We start from the raw sequence: 25,544 nt of genomic DNA on the forward strand, positions 1-25,544 counted from the left end.
CTAGAATTTTAAGTACAGTTATTCATAGCTTTAAAGAAATTTTGTAACTTCATAAATTCTCCATTGCTTGTTGTTGATGAAAAATTAATCAGTAGATCTGAGAAAGAAATGGAAATGTTTATTCGAGCCAAATTTGAGGATTATAACCCTGGAAGAGCATCTCAGAAAGCTCTGAGAACTGTTCTACCCGTTAGAAGTCAAGGCACAGTTATATAAGTTTTTTGAGACGGAGGGCTGTGCATTATATGACGTATTATTGACAGTTTATGCAATCCAAGTGTAAGCGTCATCTTGGCCCCTTACAGGATCAAGAAGGAATATTATCTTTTAAGGAGTTGTCTTGTTGCTGCTAGGAGAATGTTGCTCTTTTCGGTTGAGCAGGTATTTCTGCCGATGGGGGAGGTTTGGTTGATGCATAATATAGATACACAATGCACAGTAATGGGGAGAGGAGGCCAAAGAGCAGAGAAAATTTTTACGTTTAAATTTTTCTTGTCATAAAATATGAATTTTATTTTACATTGTTATTGCTTACACTGTTGTTTTGTTTTTCAGTCTTTGAAGTTAATCAAGCAGTCTTAAGAGTTGGAGGCAGTGCTGGATGAAAAAAAGGCACATGTATTTCAGGTATTGATTATAGCCATCCATCAAAAAACCCTCACATGTTCTCAGGAAAGCTCAAGTAAGCATAGATTTTTCTGCGTTGATATTTTGACCACACCCATTAGGTCACTTCATAATTCAGTATAAAGGAGCATCATTTTTTTAAAATTTTTATTTTATATTGGAGTATAGTTGATTAGCAATGTTGTGTTAGTTTCAGGTGTGCAGCAAAGTGATTCAGTTATACATATACATGTATCTATACTTTCTCAAATTCTTTTCCCATTTAGGTTATTGCAGAATATTGAGCAGAGTTCCCTGTGCTACACATTAGGTCTTTATTGGTTATCTATTTTAAATATAGTAGTGTGTATATGTCAATCCCGAACTCCCGATTTATTCCTCCCCCCCGACCTTCCCCCTTTGATAACCATAACCTTGTTCACTGAGTGCGCAGTCTATGATTTGGCACTATCTAATCCTTAGAAGAATCATGTACAGTTTTTATTTACGGAAGAGAAAACTAAAGTTCAAAAAGATTTGTGATAAATGTGTGACTTATAAGTTACAGGGCTAAGATAAAAGCCCAGTTCTGATCCCAGGATCCTTTTCACAATACTACAGTGCTTTCATATTACTTTCATACTAGCAAGTGTTTGTTTGAGAACAACAGAAAGAAAGGAAATGACTAAGTCAAAATGATTTGTAAAGTGATTTTAAAATGCTATTTGCACATCTTTCAAATTTGAGTTTGAGTTATAAGAATTTTTGGCCCATGGAAAGAAATTGTTCAGCAATCACTGCAATAGTATCTAATACTATTAGATACTGCTAATAGATATGTCTAGCTATTATTGCTGTAGAAAACCCAGTAGCTTTGCCATTTAAAAGGGAAGATATTCTTTTGAGTGAATTCCCAAACAAGATAGAGGTATCAAACTCACACTACTACATAGATACAAAAACTAAAGAATAAAAAAAATTAAAATAAGACGTGTTTTGGTGATGGCATTGTGGATGATTTCACTTTCTTTTAACAACAACAACAAAAAGTCCTTTGTTGATATCATCTTTGCTTATTTTGCAATAAATAAACATCAGGAAGAAAAATATTATAAGGGAGTTTGCTTATGAATTGCTCTTCTAACGTTACTTAAAAAATTATTTTCCTGAGCCTTGGGACTGCTTGAATTCTGGATAAACTTATTCAGTTTCTTAGAATTAATTTTTTGGACTCCTTTTCCAGCACAAATCCTTTGGTCTATGCTAAGACAGTAAATTCCGTCTCCCAGGCAACTTTGTGTAAATCAAAGCTGAAGATCAGACCAAAGTTAATGCATTACATTAAAGTAAAATAGGATTGCTTTGCATTTCAATTGGTGTTACTCGATTTTGTGTGATTAAATGTCCCTATTACCATCGTTGGTTAATTCTAGGTAATTTGAATCTCTTGTACATTTAAGGTCTGAAGCATTTTATAAAAGAAAAATGAAATTTTAAGAATTAAACAGTAGTTAAACAAAAGAATTAATCAAGTGATAAATTTCTATCTTCATTATTAATAAAAGACATTGAAATCCAAACATCAATGAGGTAACATTACTCACCTATAATATAAGCAGATTTAGAAACTAATAACCAGCACCAGTAAGGGTGCAGAGAACTGTTTCCTGTATTGGCTCCATATTCAGGTCCTCCTTATCTCCTACCTGGACAATCTCAGAAACTCCCTTCTAACTAGTCAGCCTGATCCCAGTCTTATAGTTCTTAAATCTAGTCTTCACACTGCAGCCTGAAAACTCTATCTAAAATATAATTCGAACCATAATACTGCTTGTGTTTCTCAGCCTCTTAGTTTCCAAGGAAGAATAGTCCGTTAATGATGTATCTGTAAAGAAATAGCTAAATGTATGGTTACAGTTCAATTCTGCCACGGTTAGTACTAAATCCAAGAGTTGTTCCTCTGACAGCCACAGGAAGCCAAATTGAATTACAGTGTTGTTTAGGAAACATGAGATTAGAATAGGGACATCAATTATATTGGTTAAGGGAATCAGGTTAAAGAAGCTTGGAGCTGTCACCTCAGCCATTTTCATCAGTCTGAACATTCTCTGCCTTGACAGTGCTTGGATGGACGTTAGCAACTTTGTATTTGGGGGTTTCATATTCTCCACCCCAAACAGAATTTACCTTTTTGTTTATGTAAGGGAGGCAAAACTTTTCCTCTGTCCTCTTAGGGTCTCTGACTGAACCTGAGAATTAAATTGATATAGACAGATTAACAGGAGAAAAGCATACAAATTTTATTTCCACATGTACATGAATGTCTTCGCAGGAAAATGAAGACCCAAAAAGTGATTAGACCTGTGTGCTTATATACTAGATTGAACAAACTGTAGTAATTATGGAAAAGTACCTAAAATACATGGGGAGACCAAAGGAAGATAAGGGTTATTTTAACAAGGTTTGTTTGTGCAGTTTCTTCACAACCTTGACTCCCTGTCTCTGGTGATAAGAATGTTCTTTTCCTCCAGGTGCAGGAGGACATCTTTTGCAAGGGAGTTTTCTCTCCTGTTTTCAGGAAGAAAAGGGGAGGTCAGCGTGCCTTTCCTGCATCTGTTGTTTTTCTAGTGTCTGTAGCTCAAAACAGTTAATATGCCAAATTAGTATTTTTGGGGGTGGTGTGTTTTGAACCCCTACATTTACATCATTTTTCTAAATGAGATATACCACTACTTAGGGTTTTACTTATTTAACTTTAATCACATTCCAGACTTGCCTCTCAAGATTGCACCTAGGTTGTTTTGATTAGAGTTTGAGGCATTCCCAAAATCTTTAATCCTGTAGTTCTACACAGTCTCCAAGTTTACTCCTACAAAGTCACTAATTTAAGCAAATATTTGAGACCCACTCTATGCAAAGCACTATTTGATGTTCTGGAGGTAACCTGTGACCTAGACAGACCTGTTCCTATTTTTTATAAAAGCCATAAGAGTAGCTTTCCCAGAGGGCAATCTTATTTTTCGTATTATTATCTTCTTGGGTGGCCTTTCACTGTTGATACTCTTTCCAAAAATAAATCATTGGGAAGTTTGTTAAAAACTTTAAGCCATCATTTTGTATCATAAGTAACCACCTTCCAGTTGTCTATCACATGTTGGCTTTTCTTAAGATGTAGCACTGAGGATGATCCTGTTTTGCATTCTCCTTAAATTTAACAGTAGATATTTTTAGATAACATGTAGAATAACAGGCTTTGCATTTAATTAACGTTAAAGGGTTTGAATTAGGGGTGTAGAGTTTGAAAATTATCATTAAATTGTTTGGTACATTCAGATACTTCTCTCATTCTTCATTCACCTGACAGTGTTGAACTTTTATTTGAACCCTGTGTTTCGAGCAGCAGTGGTTGAGAAATCCGTGTACCCTTTCATGTTCTGGGAAATGGCTAACTACAAAGCACAACTCTGGCCTCACATGTTCCGAGATGTCTCTGTCATTCCCCATAACCCCCACATGGCAGATGACACCCTTGTTTATCTGCCCCTATAAAACCCCAGGCCTCTCCCTTTTCTTTGAGACATTCCTCATTAAATAGTCTCTTTACTGCAGTCAGGCAAATAAAATAATTTCCTTAATTGTCTAGTGCATTTTGTCTTTCACACACCAAATCAGGATGCTCAATGCTGCCTTAACACAAAGTTGGTTGGGTTTTTATGAGAATTAAATGAGTTAATATTTGTATAGCACTTTGAATGGTATCAGACATCTAGTATGTCTTCAACAGTATATTGTCTGTAATACCTATATTATCTACAATAATAACCATTATTATTTCATTGTTGTTAACTCCTAATCAACATTAGAGAAAAAATATTCAAATTGTTAAAGAAAATATTATTCATGACCCTTGTTGAAGGTGGTAAGTAAGGCAGATGTTATTCAAGGGGGACCATTGCAATGGATGTAGGGACAAACTGCAGTGAGATCTTGCAGTGGGAGAGAGAGACTGGACTCAACTCCCAGTACAGCAGAGGCAAGTGGGAAGTTTTAGCCACGGAGCAGAGCTGGGAGTTGGGGGTGGTCATTACTAAAAGGAAATATCAGGGATAAGGGGGGGAGTCTGCCGAAACTGACCTAACAGGATTCTTGCTGAAGGCAGGCCAGGGTGATCAGACACCACCTGGGGGATGGTGGCAGATAAGGAACCAAATTACATATTGAGGGTTAAAGTGGCTTATCAGGATTCTTGATAAAATTGGAAAATGCTGAAAGGAACACCTAGTCAGGCCTAGTTGAGAAAGAGTTCTACGGAAACTGAGTAGATGAGTAGAGTTCGGTCAAGGAGAGAATCTTTGTCATCAGGCAAGGAAGTTTGGAAAAATATACTCATCTATATATTTTATTTTCAATGCTGCAATCTGACCTAAGTTGGCCAGAAGAGGAGGAGCAGGATAAGGTCAAAGGGGAGGTGTGGGAATGGCAAGGTTGAGAGAAGGAGAAATATATGGTCCATTCCTCAGAATTGATATTCTCCTAGATTCCCAATGCTACTTCTAGACAATAGAGTGAACACCTTCCCTTCCAATCTCATCATGTGAAATGTAAATCCTCAGTCAAACTCCCCTTCCCCAGTTCACAGCATCACAGCTCTCCTCTAGCAGAGACCTCTTCCTTCCCCTTGGATACCTTCAGGCTACAACAGTACCTTCTTCCAGTATCCTCTACCCTAAGGTAATTTAACAGCTCCAGTTCCCTTAGTCTTTTCTTTCCCCCCTTGATTCTGTAGACCTCCATCTCCATTCCATCAGCCAGGCAGAGCCTTTACTTTGATCTCATCATAATGAGCAGCCCTCTGATTCTTTAAATCAGAAATCCCTCCTTTTCAACAGAATTTCTTTTTTACACGCCACATTTTCCCTTTTACCTTACAGAGGCTAACTTGCTTTTTACCTTCATTATGAATTTCAGTTAGCTAAGTCATTCGCTTTTTCTCAGGTTAAAAGTTACTTTCTCACCTCCCAAGATTCTCTTCAGAATCTAGTGCATCGAAGATGTGTTCAGCTTCAGAGAAAAGAAACCCTAACTAAAAGTGGCTTAAATCAGAATTCTCTGAGAGCTGCAAATGGTTAAAGGTAAGCTGAGATAGTGATCCTTTAGTCTTTAGAGTGGGCATTTAAGGTATGAGAGATTGTCTCCAGTCCTAAGCAGCTTTGTCTATCTACCTACACGTGGAATATGAATATTATCATTTCCCTGTGTGCTAAGATACGGAAAAGGATGCGAAGTACTAGCTTAAAGGAGTAGAAGTTTACTGTCTCACTGACACAGGTCCTGGGATAGGCAGTTCCAGGCTAATGTTATGGCTCAACAATGCCACGGGACCCCCAGACTCTTTGTACCTTTTTAGTCTGTCATCCTTGTCATGCTGTCATTTGTCCTCTTACTTGTTGCCTCGTGGTACCAAATGGCATTAGTGCCTCCAGTCCCCCAAAACCAAAAACCAAGCAGAAAGAAGAGAGGGAAAATAGTGGTGCTAAGTCACATCTGCTTATACCTCATGGGCCAGAACCATGTCGCATAGCACTTCAGTTTCCAAGAAAGGCTGGGAAATTGGGTTTTTAGGTTACAGCTGCTGTAATAGAGTCAGTTAAGAAAAAGTCAGGGAAGTGGGTGGCATGCGTATTACGTAAGCCAATCTATCATATCTGAAACACCAGGATTCCAAGATGATAATATTTAATACAACCATTTCTAGCAGAAGTTCAATACCCTAGACTTTCCTAACCTGCAGTGGACCTGCGTTATCTCACCAAACCCTGAATCTTCCTCAGTGTCTGCTTCTCGTCTCTTACTAAGCAGCAGGATGGTGATGGAAGAAAATGAGGCCAGCCCAGTTACTAGTTCTCATTCTCCAGTTGAAATCTCATCCTTGTTGCAGCTCAGCTTTTCTAACATAGTCCTCCTTGTGGTAATTATGGGTCTTTCTTTAAAATACCCATCCCTTTTCTTCATAGGGACAAAAATAATACCCAAACTGTCTTGTGTCATATCTCATGTCACATAGAAGGTCAAAATCCCCTTTATGTTGTTAATACGAATAACAGAAGCAGAAAGGGGAGTGGGACCAGGTCAGGGACCCAGTCAAGCTGCAGAAGCATCAAGACTGAAGAGAGAGCTATTGTGAAAACTTAGGATGAAAGAGACTGATCACGATTGCAGCTGTTATCACATTGGCAACAATGTCTTCCGAAGAGGCAGGGCAAGAAATTAGGAGGGCTTGCACTACACCCAGACAGAGCTATGAGGACTGCATTGTGTTCTAACCTGCTTTTTTTTTTTTTTTTTTTGCCCCTCTCGGCGTGTGGGAACTGGCGTGTGGTGTTTTAGTTCCCCGACCAGGGATCGAACTCGTGCCCCATGCAATAGAAGCTCAGAGTCTTAAACACTGGACTGCCAGGGAAGTCCATAACCTGGTCTCTTTTGAAGGCTTCTAGTCCTGCCCCGAAGAATGTGCCACAGGTGTCCTTAAGGTCACTGTGCTCTGAACCCATCACATGACAGATTACTCCAACTAATTACTTCCACAGTAGTTTCTCCTAAGTTTCTTTTTCTTTCCTTGGCATTTCACTTTGTTTTAGTCCTACGTTTCTAACTACTCACAGAACAACCCCACTCAGATGCTTATGATCTTCACTGGAATTTTAGAGTGACATCTGGAACAAAATGGAAATTACTGGTAAGGAGATTGACTCAGTAATCAAAAATTTCCAAGCAAAGAAGAGTCCAGGATCAGATGGCTGCACTGGTGAATTCTCAGATCTCCTTTTCTTCATGTAATGAGGTTGTCTATGGCAGGGGGTACGGGTAAGAGGAATGGTCTTGTCTGCCCTACCATCCAAAGGATTAAATTCCAATTTGTAGGGCATAAGCTGCGAAAAGCTTCTTGCACAGACTACTAGGAGGAAGAAAGTTGCAGGGTACCTTGAGCTAAAACTAGGACTGAATCTTGACACCTTGGTTCAGAAGAGTAAGGGAGCTGAAAAAAATTTCCATTTCAAAGCTGCCAATAGCTTTGTTTGTTTGTTTCACAAAAACATGGAACCACATTTGGGATGAACAGCCCCTTTGTTCTGATTAAACCTCTTGAATTTTTTGTTATGTAAATATACAGCAAAGACTACAATTTTTAAAAGAAGGGTTTGTTTAATTATATAAAAGATTGTTCACTGGGTAGATAAGAGTTGAATTTCAACAGATTTGGTTCCCTTGAGTGAATGTCTCCCTTGAGATTAAAACTCCTTTATACGTGAAAAAAGTTGCTTCTCTTGGGACATGTCAGTTGAGGACATTGCTGGTAGAAGATAAGGACCTGGAGGTCAGAGGTTGAAGGAACTGTTTATATAAGACATATTCTAGGCCGTGGGCATGAACAGTGCTGCTTTCAGCTCCAGATGGTGAAGTGTGATACAGAGCTGAGGACACAGCCTACTCTGCCCAGAAATTTTCCTTGACTAACAAACACCCTGAGGAGCGTCAGCTTTCAGAGCCTCAGACCTGGAAACACCACTCAGTGTCTCCTAGTCTCTCTCTGTCTGCCTCTCTCTCATATCTCGCTACATCTGTAACTCTCCTGTCTCTCTGTGGTTTCATTATCTCCACAGGACGAGCAATAAGACCACTGGCATCTATTTTCACAAACTTCTAACTCTAGTATTCAAAAGTAAGGCCTTCCTTGCTATCTCCATCTAGAACAATCCTGGTGAAATACTGTGGCTTGGATCAGATGACTTACCTCACCAGAGGAAGAAGTATTCTGACTGACCTGGTCTGAGCCACATGCCCAGGAAAATGAGCTTTGCCACTAGAAGGTATGATGGGAGTTGGCCTGTAATCTGACTAGTGTACTTGGCAGCTGAAAACAATAGCTAGCACTTGCATTATCTGGAAAGATGAGTAAAATTTATTTCCCAACTCTGAGCATCTATCCACTGCTTCAGAGCCCCATCTGTGCTGCCTTATACTCTCAGGCAAGCCCTTAAGGAAAGAGAGAACAGACATGTTGTTCAGATGCTTTAAGAAGGGCATCCAGATATTTGTGAAAGAAGGAATGAATGAAAAACCTGAATCCATTATTTCCTGGGCCTTGCCCATCATTCACTTTATTCAACCTGCTCCTTTTCTTCATGTAATGAGGTTGTCTGTGGCAGGGGGTACAGGTAAGAGGAATGGTCTTGTCTGCCCTGAGCCTTGACTGGGTAATAGGGGGAGAGGGTTGAGGAATACAATTCATCTTCAACAACATAAACTTGAGCAACATTTAATCCCCATAAGTCTGTGAAGTAGGAATTCAAGATCTAGGATTTTTAAATGTGTAAATCAATCAGCATGAGGGTGATCAAGTTAAACTGCCTATAGAATCAGAATAGACTTTTAATATTTACCATTTTTGTTGAAAAAAATCAAGAAAATTAATTTCTTAAAAGAGGGAAAAACAGTGTGACTCTACTGTAACAGTAATATAATTGCAACCATTAAAAGAATTGTTCACCAGAGGTTCCTAATTATCATTCAGAACAATAACAAGTATGCATTATTGTTAAGTAAATGTCACATTTACTTTGCAAATTCTTTTTCTTTCCATTTTTAGTGAGGTGTAACTGCCATATAACATTGTATTAATTTAAGGTGCACAACATAATGATTTGGTACATGTATATATAGTGAAATGATCACCACAGTAGTTTAGTTAACATCCATCACCTCACATAGTTACAATTTTTTTTTCTTGTGATAAGAACTTTTAAGATCCACTCTCTTAGCAACTTTCAAATAAGCAACACAGTAGTGTTAACTGCAGTCACCATGCTGCACATTACTTCCCCAGAATTTATTTATCTTAAAACTGGAAGTCTGTATGTTTTGGCTGCCTTCACCCACTTCCTCCAACCATCATGGGTGTCCTCATCTGGTTTTGGTATCAGGGTAATGTTGGCCTTGGAAAATGAGTTTGGAATTGTTCTCTCCTCTTTTATTTGTTGGAAGAGTTTGACAAGGATTGGTACTAATTCTTTAAATGTTTGGTAGAATTCACCAGTGCAGCCATCTGGTCCTGGACTCTTCTTTGCTTGGAAATTTTTGATTACTGAGTCAATCTCCTTACCAGTAATTGGTCCATTCTGACTTTCTGTTTCTTCATTATTCAGTCTTTTTTTTTTTTTTCTTTTTTAAACATCTTTATTGGAGTATAATTGCTTTACAATGGTGTGTTAGTTTCTGCTTTATAACAAAGTGAATCAGCTATACGTATACATATATCCCTATATCCCCTCCCTCTTGAGTCTCCCTCCCACCCTCCCTATCCCACACCTCTAGGTGGTCACAAAGCACCAAGCTGATCTCCCTGTGCTATGTGGCTGGTTCCCACTATCTGTTTTACATTTCGTAGCATATGTAAGTCCATGCCACTCTCTCACTTCATCCCAGCTTACCCTTCCCCCTCCCCATGTCCTCAAGTCCCTTCTCTACATCTGCATCTTTATTCCTGTCCTGCCCCTAGGTTCTTCAGAACGTTTTTTTTTTTTTTTTTTTTTTAGATTCCATATATATGTGTTAGCATATGGTATTTGTTTTTCTCTTTCTGACTTACTTCACTCTGTATGACAGACCCTAGGTCCATCCACCTCACTACAAATAACTCAATTTCGTTTCTTTTTATGGCTGAGTAATATTCCATTGTATATATGTGCCACATCTTCTTTATCCATTCATCTGTCAATGGACACTTAGGTTGCTTCCATGTCCTGGCTATTGTAAATAGAGCTGCAATGAACATTGTGGTATATGACTCTTTTTGAATTATGGTTTTCTCAGGGTATATGCCCAGTAGTGGGATTGGTGGGTCGTATGGTAGTTCTGTTTTTAGTTTTTTAAGGAAGCTCCATACTGTTTTCCATAGTGGCTGTATCAATTTACATTCCCACCAACAGTGCAAGAGGGTTCCCTTTTCTCCACACCCTCTCCAGCATTTATTGTTTGTAGATTTTTTGATGATGGCCATTCCGACTGGTGTGAGGTGATACCTCATTGTAGTTTTGATTTGCATTTCTCTAATGATTAACGATGTTGAGCATTCTTTCATGTGTTTGTTGGCAATCTGTATATCTTCTTTGGAGAAATGTCTGTTTAGGTCTTCTGCCCATTTTTGGATTGGGTTGTTTGTTTTCTTGATATTGAGCTGCATGAGCTGCTTGTAAATTTTGGAAATTAATCCTTTCTCAGTGGCTTCATTTGCAAATATTTTCTCCCATTCTGAGGCTTGTCTTTTCATCTTGTTTATGGTTTCCTTTCCTGTGCAAAAGATTTTAAGTTTCGTTAGGTCCCATTTGTTTATTTTTGTTTTTATTTCCATTTCTCTAGGAGGTGGGTCAAAAAAGGATGTCACTGTGATTTGTGTCATAGAGTGTTCTGCTTATGTTTTCCTCTAAGAGCTTTATAGTGTCTGGCCTTACATTTAGGTCTTTAATCCATTTTGAGTTTATTTTTGTGTATAGTGTTAGGGAGTGTTCTAATTTCATTCTTTTACATGTAGCTGTCCAGTTTTCCCAGCACCACTTATTGAAGAGGCTGTCTATTCTCCATTGTATATTCTTGCCTCCTTTATCAAAGATAAGGTGACCATATGTGCTTGGGTTTACCTCTGGGCTTTCTATCCTGTTCCATTGATCTATATTTCTGTTTTTGTGCCAGTACCATACTGTCTTGATTACTGTGGATCTGTAGTATAGTCTGAAGTCAGGGAGCCTGATTCCTCCAGCTCTGTTTTTCTTTCTCAAGATTGCTTTAGCTATTCAGGGTCCTTTGTGTTTCCATACAAATTGTGAAATTTTTTGTTCTAGTTCTGTGAAAAATGCCATTGGTAATTTGATAGGGATTGCATTGAATCTGTAGATTGCTTGGGGTAGTATAGTCATTTTCACAATATTGATTCTTCCAATCCAAGAACATGGTATATCTCTCCATCTGTTTGTATCATCTTTAATTTCTTTCATCAGTGTCTTTTAGTTTTCTGCATACAGGTCTTTTGTCTCCTGAGGTAGGTTTATTCCAAGGTATTTTATTCTTTTCGTTGCAGTGGTAAATGGGAGTGTTTCCTTGATTTCTCTTTCAAATTTTTCGTCATTAGTGTATAGGAATGCAAGAGATTTCTGTGCATTGATTTTGTATCCTGCTACTTTACCAAATTCATTGATTTGCTCTAGTAGTTTTCTGGTAGCATCTTTAGGATTCTCTATAATATCATGTCATCTGCAAACAGTGACAGCTTTACTTCTTCTTTTCAGATTTGGATTCCTTTTATTTCTTTTTCTTCTCTGATTGCTGTCGCTAAAACTTCCAAACCAATGTTGAATAACAGTGGTGAGAGTGGGCAACCTTGTCTTGTTCCTGATCTTAGTGGAATTGGTTTCACTTTTTCACCGTTGAGAACGATGTTGGCTGTGGGTTTGTCATATATGGCCTTTATTATGTTGAGGTAAGTTCCCTCTATGCCTACTTTCTGGAGGGTTTTTATCATAAATGGATGTTGAATTTTGTTGAAAGCTTTTTCTGCATCTATTGAGATGATCATATGGTTTTTCTCCTTCAGTTTGTTAATATGGTATATCACACCAATTGATTTGCATATATTGAAGAATCCTTGCATTCCTGGGATAAACCCCACTTGATCATGGTGTATGATCCTTTTAATGTGCTGTTGGATTCTGTTTGCTAGTATTTTGTTGAACATTTTTGCATCTATGTTCATCAATGATATTGGCCTGTAGTTTTCTTTCATTGTGACATCTTCGTCTGGTTTTGGTATCAGGGTGATGGTGGCCTTGTAGAATGAGTTTGGGAGTGTTCCTCCCTCTGCTATATTTTGCAAGAGTTTGGGAAGGATAGGTGTTAGGTTTTCTCTAAATGTCTGATAGAATTCACCTGTGAAGCCATCTGGTCCTGGACTTTTGTTTTGTTGGAAGATTTTTAATCACAGTTTCAATTTCAGTGCTTGTCTTTGGTCTGTTTATATTTTCTATTTCTTCCTGGTTCCGTCTTGGAACATTGTGCTTTTCTAAGAGTTTGTCCATTTCTACTAGGTTATCCATTTTATTGGCATATAGTTGCTTGTAGTGCTCTCTCATGATCCTTTGTATTTCCGCAGTGTCAGTTGTTACTTCTCCTTATTCATTTCTAATTCTATTGATTTGAGTCTTCTCCCTTTTTTTCTTGATGAGTCTGGCTAATGGTTTATCAATTTTGTTTATCTTCTCAAAGAACCAGCTTTTAGTTTTAGTGATCTTTGCTATTGTTTCCTTCATTTCTTTTTCATTTATTTCTGATCTGATCTTTATGATTTCTTTCCTTCTGCTAATTTTGGGGGTTTTTTGTTCTTCTTTCTCTAATTGCTTTAGGTGTAAGGTTAGGTTGTTTATTTGAAATGTTTCTTGTTTCTTGAGGTAGGATTGTATTTATAAACTTCCCTCTTAGAACTGCTTTTGCTGCATCCAATAGGTTTTGGGTCATCATGTTTTCATTGTCATTTGTTTCTAGGTATTTTTTGATTTCCTCTTTGATTTCTTCAGTGATCTCTTTGTTATTAAGCAATGTATTGCTTAGCCTCCATGTGTTTTATTTCATGCAGATTTTTTCCCTGTAATTGATATCTAATCTCATAGCATTGTGGTCAGAAAAGATACATGATACGATTTCAATTTTCTTAAATTTACCAAGGCTTGGTTTGTGACCCAAGATATGATCTATCCTGGAGAATGTTCCATGAGCACTTGAGAAGAAAATGTATTCTGTTGTTTTTGGATGGAATGTCCAATAAATATCAATTAAGTCCATCTCGTTTAATATATAATTTAAAACTGCGTTTCCTTATTTATTTTCATTTAGGATGATCTGTCCATTGGTGAAAGTGGGGTGTTAAAGTCCCCTACTATGATTTTGTTACTGTCGATTTCCCCTTTTATGTCTGTTAGCATTTGCCTTATGTATTGAGATGCTCCTATGTTGGGTGCATAAATATTTACAATTGTTATAACTTCTTCTTGGATTGATCCCTTGATCATTATGTAGTGTCCTTCTTTGTCTCTTGTAATAGTCTTTATTTTAAAGTCTATTTTGTCTGATATGAGAATTGCTACTCCATCTTTCTTTTGATTTCCATTTGCATGGAATATCTTTTTCCAAACCCTCACTTTCAGTCTGTATGTGTCCCTAGGTCTGAAGTGGGTCTCTTGTAGACAGCATATATACTGGTCTCATTTTCGTATCCATTCAGCCAGTCTATGTCTTTTGGTTGGAGCATTTAATCCATTTACATTTAAGGTAATTTTCAATATGTATGCTCCTATTACCATTTTCTTAATTGTTTGGGGTTTGTTTTTGTAGGTCCTTCCTTCTGTTGCGTTTCCTGCCTAGAGAAGTTCCTTTAGCATTTGTTGTAAAGGTGGTTTGGTGGTGCTGAATTCTCTTAGCTTTTGCTTGTCTGTAAAGGTTTTAATTTCTCTGTGGAATCTGATTCAGATCCTTGCTGAGTAGAGTAATCTTGGTTGTAGGTTTTTCCCTTTCGTCACTTTCATTATGTCCTGCCACTCCCTTCTGGCTTGGAGTTTCTGCTGAAAGATCAACTGTTAACCTTATGGGGATTCCCTTGTGTGTTATTTGTTGTTTTTCCCTCGCTGCTTTTAATATTTTTTCTTTGTATTTAATTTTTGATAGTTTGATTAATATGTGTCTTGGCATGTTTCTCCTTGGATTTATTCTGTAATGGACTCTCTGTGCTTCCTGGGCTTGATGAACTATTTCCTTTTACATATTAGGGAAGTTTTCAACTCTGATCTCTTCAAATATTTTCTCAGTCCCTTTCTTTTTCTCTTCTTCTTCTGGGACCCCTATAATTCAAATGTTGGTGCGTTTAATGTTGTCCCAGAGGTCTCTGAGACTGTCTTCAATTCTCTTCATTCTTTTTTCTTTATTCTGCTCTGCAGTAGTTATTTCCACTATTTTATCTTCCAAGTCACTTATCCATTCTTCTGACTCAGTTATTCTGCTATTGATTCCTTCTAGAGAATTTTTAATTTCATTTATCATTTTGTTCATCATTGTTTGTTTGCCCTTTAGTTCTTCTAGTTCCTTGTTAAATGTTTCTTGTATTTTCTGCATTCTATTTCCAAGATTTTGGATCATCTTTACTGTCATTACTCTGAATTCTTTTTCAGGTAGACTGCCTATTTCCTCTTCATTTGTTTGGTCTGGTGGGTTTTTGTGTTACTCCTTCATCTCCTGTGTTCCTCTGTCTTCTCATTTTGCTTAACTTACTGTGTTTGGGGTCTTCTTTTCACAGGCTGCAGGTTCGTAGTTTCTGTAGTTTTTGGTGTCTGCTCCCAGTGGCTAAGGTTGGTTCAGTGGGTTCTGTAGGCTTCCTGGTGGAGGGGACTAGTGCCTGTGTTCTGGAGGATGAGGCTGGATCTTGTCTTTCTGGTGGGCAGGATCGCGTCTGGTGGTGTGTTTTGGGGTGTCTGTGACCTTATTATGATTTTAGGCAGCCTCTCTGCTATTGGGTGGGGTTGCGTTCCTGTCTTGCTGATTGTTGAGTGGAGCTGGGTCTTAGCGTTGAGATGGAGATCTCTGGGAGAGTTTTCGCCATTTGATATTACGTGGAGCCAGGAGGTCTCTGGTGGACCAATGTCCTGAACTTGGCTCTCTCACCTCAGAGGCACAGGTTTGACACCCGGCCAGAGCACCAAGACCCTGTCAGCCACACAGAAAAAAGAGAAAAAGGAAAAATATATATATATCGTTGCTCCCAAAGACCACCGCCTCAATTTTGGGATGATTTGTTGTCTATTCAGATATTCCACAGATATAGCGTACCTCAAGTTGATTGTGGAGATTTAATCTGCTGCTCCTGAGGTTGCTGTGAGAGATTTCCCTTTCCCTTCTTTGTTGGCACAGCTCCTGGGGTACAGCTTTGGCTTTGGCCCCGCCTCTGTGTGTAGGTCGCCTGAGGGCGTCTGTTCTTTGCTCAGACAGGATGGGGTTAAAGTAGCAGCTGATTAGGGGGCTCTGGCTCACTCAGGCCAGGGGGAGGGAGGGGTATGGAATGCGGGGCGAGCCTGCGGCGGCAGAGGCCAGGGTGACATTGCAGCAGCCTGAGGCGTGCAGTGTGTTCTCCTGGGGAAGTTGTCCCTGGATCACGGGACCCTGACAGTGGTGGGCTGCACAGGCTTCCGGGAGGGAAGGTGTGGATAGTGACATGTGACACCCAGTGACACCCAGGCTTCTTGGTGGCGGCAGCAGCAGCCTTACAGTCTCATGCCCATCTCTGGTGTCCGCGCTGATAGCCGGGCTCGCGCCCGTCTCTGGAGCTCGTTTAGTCGGTGCTCTGAATCCCCTCTCCTCGCGGACCCCGAAACAATGGTCTCTTGCCTCTTAGGCAGGTCCAGACTTTTTCCCAGACTCCCTCCCGGCTAGCTGGGGCGCACTAGCCCCCTTTCAGGCTGTGTTCACGCAGCCAACCCCAGTCCTCTCCCTGCGACCCGACCGAAGCCCGAGCCTCAGCTCCCAGCCCCGCCCGCCCCGGCGGGTGAGCAGACAAGCCTCTCGGGCTGGTGAGTGCTGCTCGGCGCCGAGCCTCTGTGCGGGAATCTCTCCGCTTTGCCCTCCGCACCCCTGTGGCTGCGCTCTCCTCTGTGGCTCCGAAGCTGCCCCCCTCAGCCACCCGCAGTCTCCGCCCGCGAAGGGGCTCCTAGTGTGTGGACACCTTTCCTCCTTCACAGCTCCCTCCCACTGGTGCAGGTCCCATCCCTATTCTTTTGTCTCTGTTATTTCTTTTTTCTTTTGCCCTACCCAGGTACGTGGGGAGTTTCTTGCCTTTTGGGAGGTCTGAGGTCTTCTGCCAGCGTTCAGTAGGTGTTGTGTAGGAGTTGTTCCACATGTAGATGTATTTCTGATGTATTTGTGGGGAGGAAGGTGATCTCCGTGTCTTACTCTTCTGCCATCTTGAATCGGGACCCTCCATGATTCAGTCTTGATAGGTTGTGTGTTTCTAGAAATTCATCCCGTTTGGGGGCATGTATTTGTTTATAGTAGTCTCTCATGCCCATTTTATTAAGGTTACTTCCAGAGTTTCATCTTTTTTAAAATTTGGAACATACTCCTCTGTTTCTTTATCTTCCTTGACTCTCTGTGTTAGTTTCTGTACCTCACGTAAAATAGCCACCTCTCCCCGTCTTGACAAAGTGCTCTCATGTAGGAGATGGACTTATTCATTCAGCCTGGCCTGAGCTCTTGGTTGTCTCTCAAGTGGAAGTTTTAAAAGTTGGGGCACCACATGTTGTATCCAAACCCTTTACTCCTTAGGGGGAAGCTGGAAGCTGTGAGTTCCCTCCCAATTTTATGTTGCTATGCCAGGGTAGGGTTTATGGCAAGAGTGTGTTTCAGCATCTCCTATCCATTTTGATATGGGTGCTTTCTTGTTTGCACAATGTGTAGGAGTCACTCAGCCAGTTTCTGGATTTCTTTCTGAGAGAATTGCTCTGTGTGTAGCTGTATATTTGGTGTGTCCATGGGAGGAGGTGAATTCAGAAGCCTTCTTTGAAGTTTTCTTCTGGCACCAGAAAACTTTTATAAATTCTATGTGCTTGTGATGCTTAATTCTGAAATCTTGGTTGTCAACATTTGTTGTTCATGTTATGTGGTCATCTGCTCACAATACTGTATTCCATATTTGAAAGTTGCTAAGAGAATAGATCTTAAAATTTCTCATCATAAGAAAAAAAATTTTGTAACTATGTATTGCAATGGATGTTAACTATTGTGATCATTTCACAATATATACAAATATCAAATCACTATGTTGTACACCTGATACTAATATAATGTCATATGTCAATTATACCTCAATAAAAATAAATAAATGAAAAGTTTTCTTAAAAAAATAACAAACAAAAAACAGAGAGCACATTGGTCAGTATCTTATCATGAGCACTTGGGTGTTCTCTAATGTTCCATATGTTTGTTTTGCAATCGTCCCAAATAGATTACAGATTTCTTAAGATGTCTTACACTTATGTAAGGCAATCCTAGGTTGAGAATAGATACTAAGACCTTTTAGAACTCTCAGAGACAAGAAAAACAGTCCTTGAAACCAGTGGTTCTTGCCTATCAGATTCAATACCCTCTCTAGAACAAATATTTTGAAATGACCACTTTACCATCTAAAATGTAATTCATTGGTGGCATAACCAACCAACAAAGAATTTTTCCCCAAAAAAGGCAAGACGGTGCCCTAACTATAATAAAGAGGAGAAAAAAATTAATTTTAAATAAATAAAATAAAACACTTATTTTATTGTTATAAATGTATAAGCACAGTGAAACAAAAAGACATATGAAGTTTTCCATAACCTTTATCACTTTCTAATATAAAACATAACTTACTTTCCCTATAATTTATTTACTTAATATGACTCTCCCTTTAAAAGTAAACTCAATGAAGGCAAAAGAATTTGTTTTGTTCACTGACATATTCCCAACATAAAAATAGTGCCTGATACATGGAAGGTGCACAATAAATGTGTGTTGAATAAATGTGACATTAAAAATGCTTTTGCCTGCAAATTAAAAACAATTAACTGTAGCTTAAAGCATAAATACATTTTTTTATGTTATAAGAAAACCTGGTTGGTGTCACAGATTCTCTGCACTCTGTCATCATGAGTGTCAATGGCATCTCCCCTTATTTTTACAAGATGGCTGCTGTAGCTGCAGACATTATTTCTACATACAGTAGAATCTCAAGGAGAAGAAACTGACAGAAGAAAACAATTTCTTCTCGTATGTCTCTTTTCAGGATGGTAAATCTTTCCCGAATCTACAGTAGATTTCCTCTGAGGTCTCATTGGCCAGAATGGCCAGAATGGCTTCACACTGTCATTTTACACAAATTACTGACAAAAGGAAATGAATAGCTATAATGAACATATATACCAAGTGAAGTTCATGCCAGAGTCTGAACTTAACGCCGTCTAAACAAAATTGGAATTGTTTTAACAAAGAATTAGGAAAAATGGTTATTGCGTGAGGTGTCTCCGTGAATGACATACAGTTAAATAAATATTAAATATTAAATAAATACAGTTAAATAAATATTGTTTATGACAAATTTATAATTAATATTGTTACCTTTTATAATTATAATAAAAGTACCTTTCTATAATAAGCACTATAGTAAAGTTATAATAAGTATAATGAGGTTACCTTTTAAAATTTAATATAATTGAATAGGAAAAAAATTTCAGACTGGCAGTGTATTAGTGAAGGTTGCATTTAGCTGCATATAACAGAAACAAGATTCAATGGATTAATCAAAAAGTGGTTTCTTTTTTTTTTTACCTATAACAAGAATTCCCAAAGTAGGCAGTCCAAGACTGGTAAAATGGCTCCATGATGCCATCAGGGATTCAAGCTTTATTATGCCTGACTGCATGAGATTTTCTTCCTTTAGGCCACAAAATGGTGGCTGCGCTTCTAGCATGTTTGAACTCTATGCAGGAAAAGGAAAAGAAAGGGGAAAAGGAAAGGTGATTGTCTTTTCCAAACCAAAAACCTTTCCAACAGTGCCTACCCAGTGATTTCTGCCTGCATCTCCTTGGCTGGAACTGGTTCACAGGTCCACTGCTTATCTGGGAGGTGAATATTTTAGCTTGACCAAACAAAAATTTGAATTTGTTATTAAGAAATAAGGGGAGGATGGATATTTGATGAGCAACTAGTAGTGTCTGCTGTTTTTGTTCACCAAATATATTGAGTGGCCACCTTTGAATGAAGGAGTAATAGGTGAGTCTTATACCTTTTTGTATTGCCCAAATTGTTTTCAATAGGTGGTGTTATTTTAATTGGAAAAGAGCACAGTAAAGCTATTTTCATTTTGTAGGGGAAAATAGAAAGTTTAAAGATTCGTTTTTGTAGGCTGCACCAAAATATCCCTGATATTAGAATGTCTGCTTCAAATGATCAGTCAAAATATTCTTACTGAATATATAACTTTGAGCTTATACTCTCTGAGCCTCAGTTAATTTATCAATAAAATAAGGACATTACAGTCAACTCTCAAAGTTATTGTAAAATTTAAATGAGATAATGCGTATACAATATGTGGCACAGTGATTGCTAAATGATAGCTTTTGTTAGTAGTACTTAGATACATGGTAGATGATGTAAAATAGCTCTTTTGATTAACTATATGATTTGTTGATTTTACTTAGCTATATCTTTTGTGTTAGCTCATTTCTTTCTATTAGATATTTACTGTATAAGAGGAACCATACTAAATGTCTTATCTATATTAAGTCATTTAAACCTCAAAATAATCTGTGAAGTAGTAGTATTTTTATCTTTATTTTACAGACGAAAAACTGCAGTTTAGGGAAATTAAGGCATTGACCAAGATTATATAGCTAGGATGTGGCAAAGCTTGAATTTAGATCCTGGCAGTTTGACCCAAAGTTTTCATCCTTAATTAGTCTACTACAACACAAATCTGAAATTCCTCCATTTTAAAATTATGAAAACATTATTACCCTGGTTATAAATCAATTCATCTAAGAAATTACTTTGGCTATTTTAATTTCTGAGTCTAACAAAAAGCACTGTAGAATCAGCTGAAAACATTTTGAATAACATGCAAAAGTTAAAACCCTTGTTGTTGCAATTTTTCCTAATGATATAACCCTGTTTGATAGTGCTGCATTGAATAATTGGTGAAAATTCTACTCTAAATTCTCAGCAAAGTATGGATTCATACTTTTTATAAATACATAAAATGCAAGTTTTTCAAGTTAATTCATGTACTGATTACAGTTTGACTAGGTCAGTCTAGAAAACTGTTGAAAAAGAATCAAGCAATCTGTAACAAAAGAGCGGCATAAATAGATGCTCTTTCTCAGATACTGTACTGGCACAATTAATTGTATTAACTTCTCACATGACTCCATTCATAAGTATAAAATTAATAAAATGAGAAGAGAATAATGAGATTTTAGTTTAAAAGATACTAATTGAAATCATTATATAAACAGTTTACAAGTTGTTCATATTTGAGCTGAATCTAAAATGACTATAATTGGAAAAATACCTTGGTAAAAATTTTAGACAGTTTTATAGTAAGTATCTCTCCAAGGCTATTGCATTTACCAACACAAATAAGTGCAGTAAAAATTAATGAGTGCCTGACATGGAATTAGACTCCAAAAGCCTGAGTTATTACAAAGGCTATATCTCAGGTTTAAACATCAGAATTTAAAAGTCAAATAGGTACCTTAAAAAGGCATCTTGACTCACATAGTCGCTAAATTTTTGCTTTAGTAAATAAACTTCTGTAACTTCTAAACAAAAAATATTACTGAGTGCCTAATATCTTCCTGCTGGCTACCAGAAACAGCAGGATTGTACAAGAAATTATTTTTTAAGTGTCCATGAGGTACAGAGGTACACAGAAGAGGGAAGAATTATATGTGGAGGCCAGTCAGAAAAGATTTAGCTAGGATGTAACAGAATACAGCTTTGAAAGATAAACAGAATTTTTTCAGATGATTGCCATGAAGAAAAGCATTACAGGGAGTGGGACTAATACGAGCAAAAACACAGCATAAAATGATAGGATAATTTTGAGTAACTGCATGCTCTTCAACACTGCTGAACATGAACTTTGTGGGAAGAAATGTCATGAGATGTTAGTGGTAAAGCAGGTGATTAATGGAGGACCTTATCTACTATAATTGTAGTTTGAGCTTTATTCAAGGTCAGTGGGGAGACATTGAAAGATTTATATCAGTGAAGTAATGTGGTCATCTGGAATTTTAAATCAGTCACTTCCATCACTTTGATGGAAGACCTTTGTATCATTATGAAATATCTTTCTTTGCTTCTAGTAATACATCTTGCATTAAAGCCTATTTTGATCTTAGCATAGCTATACCAGTTTTATTTTGGTTGGAGTTTACAAGGTAGCCTTTGTAACCATTTTACCTTTAACTTTTATGCACCGTAATATGTAAAAAAAATTTTGCAACATATCGGTAGGGACTTTTCTCCCCATCCGACAATCTTAATCTTTAATTAGAATATTAATCCATGAATTTATTTAGCATAAATTAACTGATATAACTACTTGTTTTCTATTTGTCACATCTGTTCTATATTCCTTTTTTCTCTCCATGCTTTTACTCTTTTGAATTAGTCAAGTAATTTTTACTGTTCATTCTCCTCCTTCCCACCATTAGCTTATTAGTTATATAATTTTTAGCTTTTATTTTACGGGTTACTCTAGAGCAGGGTTTCTCAACCATGTTATGATTGCTATCTTGGACTGAAGAATCCCTTATGGGCTGCGAGGAGGCTCTTCTGTGATAATTATAGGATGTTTAGCAGCATCCATGGTTTCCACCCACTAGATACCAATAGTACCATCCATGCTGCTACAGGCATGACAATCAAAAATGTCTTCGGACATTGTCACATATCCCCTGTGGGTCACAATCCCTCTTCTTGAGAATCACTGCTCTAGAGCTGGGCTGTCCAATATGTTAGCTAGTAGCCACATGGGAGGACTTGAAATGTGGGTAGTCCACATTGAGATGTGCTATAAAAGTAAGACAACAGATTTTGAAGACTTATTATTTTAAAGACCCTCATTAATAATTTTATATTGATTTATATCTTAGATATATTAGGTTAAAAAAATATTATTAAAATTAATTTCACCTGTTTTTTTTTTCTACTAGTTTTAAATATAACTGCTAGAAATTGAAGATCTACTTCTGTGATTCTCATTTGTGGCTTGCATTACTTCTCTAGAGATTATGACATACATCCTTCACTTACTCAAGTCTATTATAAACTAGTACTTCTACAAAGTACCAGACAATGCAAGGATTTTGGAACACTTCCACTCTGTTAACTGCTCCTTGCCTCTTTTTGTGCTATTGCTGTCAGGTATTTTAGTTCTAGATATTACAGATGTCATTTGGCATTACTATTATTGTTTTATACAGTTAATGTTAACCCACATTTGACCCTTTCTGTTGCTATTTACTGTTGCCTGCATTTCCATGCTTTCATCAAGGATCATTTCTTTCTAATTGAAGCACTGCCTTTTTTATTTCTTTTAATGCACACCTACTATTGATTAAGTCTCTCAATTTTTTTCTTTTTCTGAAAATGTCTTTCATTACAGGTAAATGAATTTTTACATATGTAAACACTTATGTTACCATGACCTAGCTCAAGCACTCTAGAAGAATTTCCAGCAGGCTAGAAGGCTCTGTTATATCCTCCTAATCAATATTTTCCCAGAGCTAACACTATCCCAACCTTTATAACCACAAATTAGTTCTGCCTGCTTTTAACCTTCATATAAATGGACTTATACAGTATATACTGTTTTGTGCCTGCTTTCTTTTGCACAACACTGTGTCTTTGAGATTCATTCATTCTGTGGCATGTAGCGGTTTTCTGAATAATATTCCATTGTATGAATTACCACAGTTGATTTATCCCATATCATATTGATATATATTCAGGTTGTTTTTAGATGACTGAAATTATGAATAAAGCTCTATGATCATTCTTGTACATTTACATGGTGAACATAAGCACTCATTATACTAGGAATAAAATTGCTGATCATTTAAGAGTAGACCATTTAATAGATACCACCAAACAAATTTCCAAAGCGGCTGTACCAATTAACACTCCCATTAGCAAACTATGAGAGTTCATTTCTCCACATCCTCACTAACCTTGTGGTATAGTCAGCCTTTCTGTTGGATAACAGTCTTTGGGTGGATATGCCTTATGATTGTAGTCTTCTGATCTTTGGCTTCCCTTTTCACTTCTTAACGTTGTCTTTTCATGTATGTAAGTTCTTGATTTCAGTGAAGTCCAATTTTCCAGTGTTCTTTATTGTGGTTAGTATGTTTTGTTTAGGAAATAATTGCTTACCCCAAGGCCAGGAAGATAGTTTCTTATTATTTAGTCCAGAAGTTTTATCATTTACCTTTTACACTTAGTTCTATGATCCATCTTAAATTATTTTAATTTTTTATTTTAATTATCCTGCTTGAAGTTCATAACGCTTCTAGATTCTATTACTTTGTCTTTCATAAGTTTTTAAAAATTTATGTCATCATGTTTTCAAATATTGCTTCTGCTCATTCTCTGTTCTTTCCTTTCTAGGACTCAGATTACGTGTACATCAGAAAATGTCCCAGAATTCTTAAGCTCTTTTCTGCATTTCCTATCTCTTTTTCTCACCATAACTCAATCTGGATAATGTTTTCTAGTCTTTCTTATATTTCATCAACCCTCTCTTCAGCCATGTCTAATATCTATTGCGCTCATTAGCTAAGTTCTTGAGTTACTATAATTTTTAGTTCTAGAATTTTCAGATAATTTGATAATTCCAGTTTTCTGTTGAAATCCCTTATCTTTTCATCTTTTACTTAAATGTATTAATTAATGGTTATTTTAAAGTTCATACGTAATAAATACAATATATGGATCTCTTTGTGTTTGTTTCTTTTATCTGGGTTTTTTTTTTTTTTTTTCTCTCTCTTGGGTTGTGGTCATGTCCTGGCATACCTATAATTTTCCACAAAATACTGGGTGTTGTGTGTGAAAATTTGTAGTGATAACTTGAAGCTCTGGATCATGCTTTCTTTCTCCAAAAAAGGATTTAGTTTTTGGGGTTTTTTTTTCCCCTGTAGGTAGTTAGAATAGGGGTATATCACCTTGAATATACTCTTGTGTTGTACCAATTCACAGTTGAATTTCAGTTTTGTGATAGCTCCATATTTTCAGTTTGTACTCTTTCTAGGATGTTTCCCTTCATGGGTCTCAACTGAAAGTCTGGAGGGTTTACCATAGCCTCTTTTCTTTAGGTCTTTAAACTCCAAATTTTGTCTCCCCACCATTGTAAGACTGATGAAGTTCCTGCTCAACCTCTTGGCCAATGATTTCTGTATGATTTCTAATCCCCTCATTCTACACCATGCACAATAAGCACATGCCTGGAGAGGATAAGCAGCACAGCGTGTTGGGATCATCAGGTACCAATTTATGTACCTTCTCTCCAAGATCTTGGTTCATGGGTTACTAGTTCCTAGATACCTAGCTCTTTGATGCTTCAAAACCAAGAAAGGAATCAATGATGCTCAGATGATGGATAGTGGTGCCACTAACTGAACAGGGCATACAAGATAAAAAATGATTGATGGGGTCATAACGGAAAGGGATGTGGTCAAGAGGAAGAGACAATAAATTCTGCTTTGATAATGTTTAAGGTGTTTGTGGCTCTTCTAAACAAAGATAAACACTAAGCAACTGGATTTAGGGAAAGAGGTTTGGGCTATTGATACAAATGTGTAAGTTATCTGAATATAAGTGATGCTTAAAATTATGAGATCAGATGCAATCATGAAGGTAGAGTTCTACATGTAGAGTAAGTGAACCAGGCTTAAGATATAACTCTGGAAAACTCAGATATTTAAGATGAGATAATAAATCTGTTTAGAATCAGTCTCGATTAATTAACTACAAAAATAGTTCAGTAGTCCAAGAAAAGAACTGTCAATCCTTTCTTTTTAATTATTCCATGAAAAATTATTTCTTCCAAATGTTAGTTTATAATCTTTCCTCGTATAGTTCTAAATTAACAAAACTAGCATGTTAGTAGATCCATAGGGAAGCTGTTAGTCATGTATTTCCATGAAGATTTATGTTTCTAGAACATAGCATAAACACCAGAAGAATATAATGAAACAAAGGTAGCATATATAAATTCAAGCTGGAATTGATCTGTTATTATTGGTTTAGAAAGTAGGCTCTGAAGT

General features: G+C 37.3%; 1 protein-coding gene across 10 annotated transcripts in view; it reads left to right on the forward strand.

Annotated features, from left to right (window-relative positions):
- Window positions 1-25,544, forward strand: part of LOC309660781 (uncharacterized protein) — a gene marked incomplete at its 5' end in the record, with an annotated part of 113,354 nt that overhangs the window by 33,594 nt on the left and 54,216 nt on the right. For 5 of the 10 annotated variants that reach the window (XR_014263591.1, XR_014263592.1, XR_014263593.1 and 2 more), the window contains one exon: window positions 556-627. The exons of 2 other annotated variants lie outside the window; for them this stretch is intronic. Coding sequence is in view for 3 of the 8 variants with exons in the window: in XM_082461856.1 (XP_082317982.1) it covers window positions 602-627 (26 nt within the window). Of the gene's footprint in view, window positions 1-555; window positions 4,247-25,544 lie in introns of those variants that run through there. 3 more of the 10 variants (XR_014263594.1, XM_082461857.1, XM_082461860.1) reach the window with 2 other exon arrangements.

Source organism: Balaenoptera physalus (genome assembly GCF_965194825.1).
Source record: "Balaenoptera physalus genome assembly, chromosome: 5".
NCBI lineage: Eukaryota > Metazoa > Chordata > Mammalia > Artiodactyla > Balaenopteridae > Balaenoptera > Balaenoptera physalus.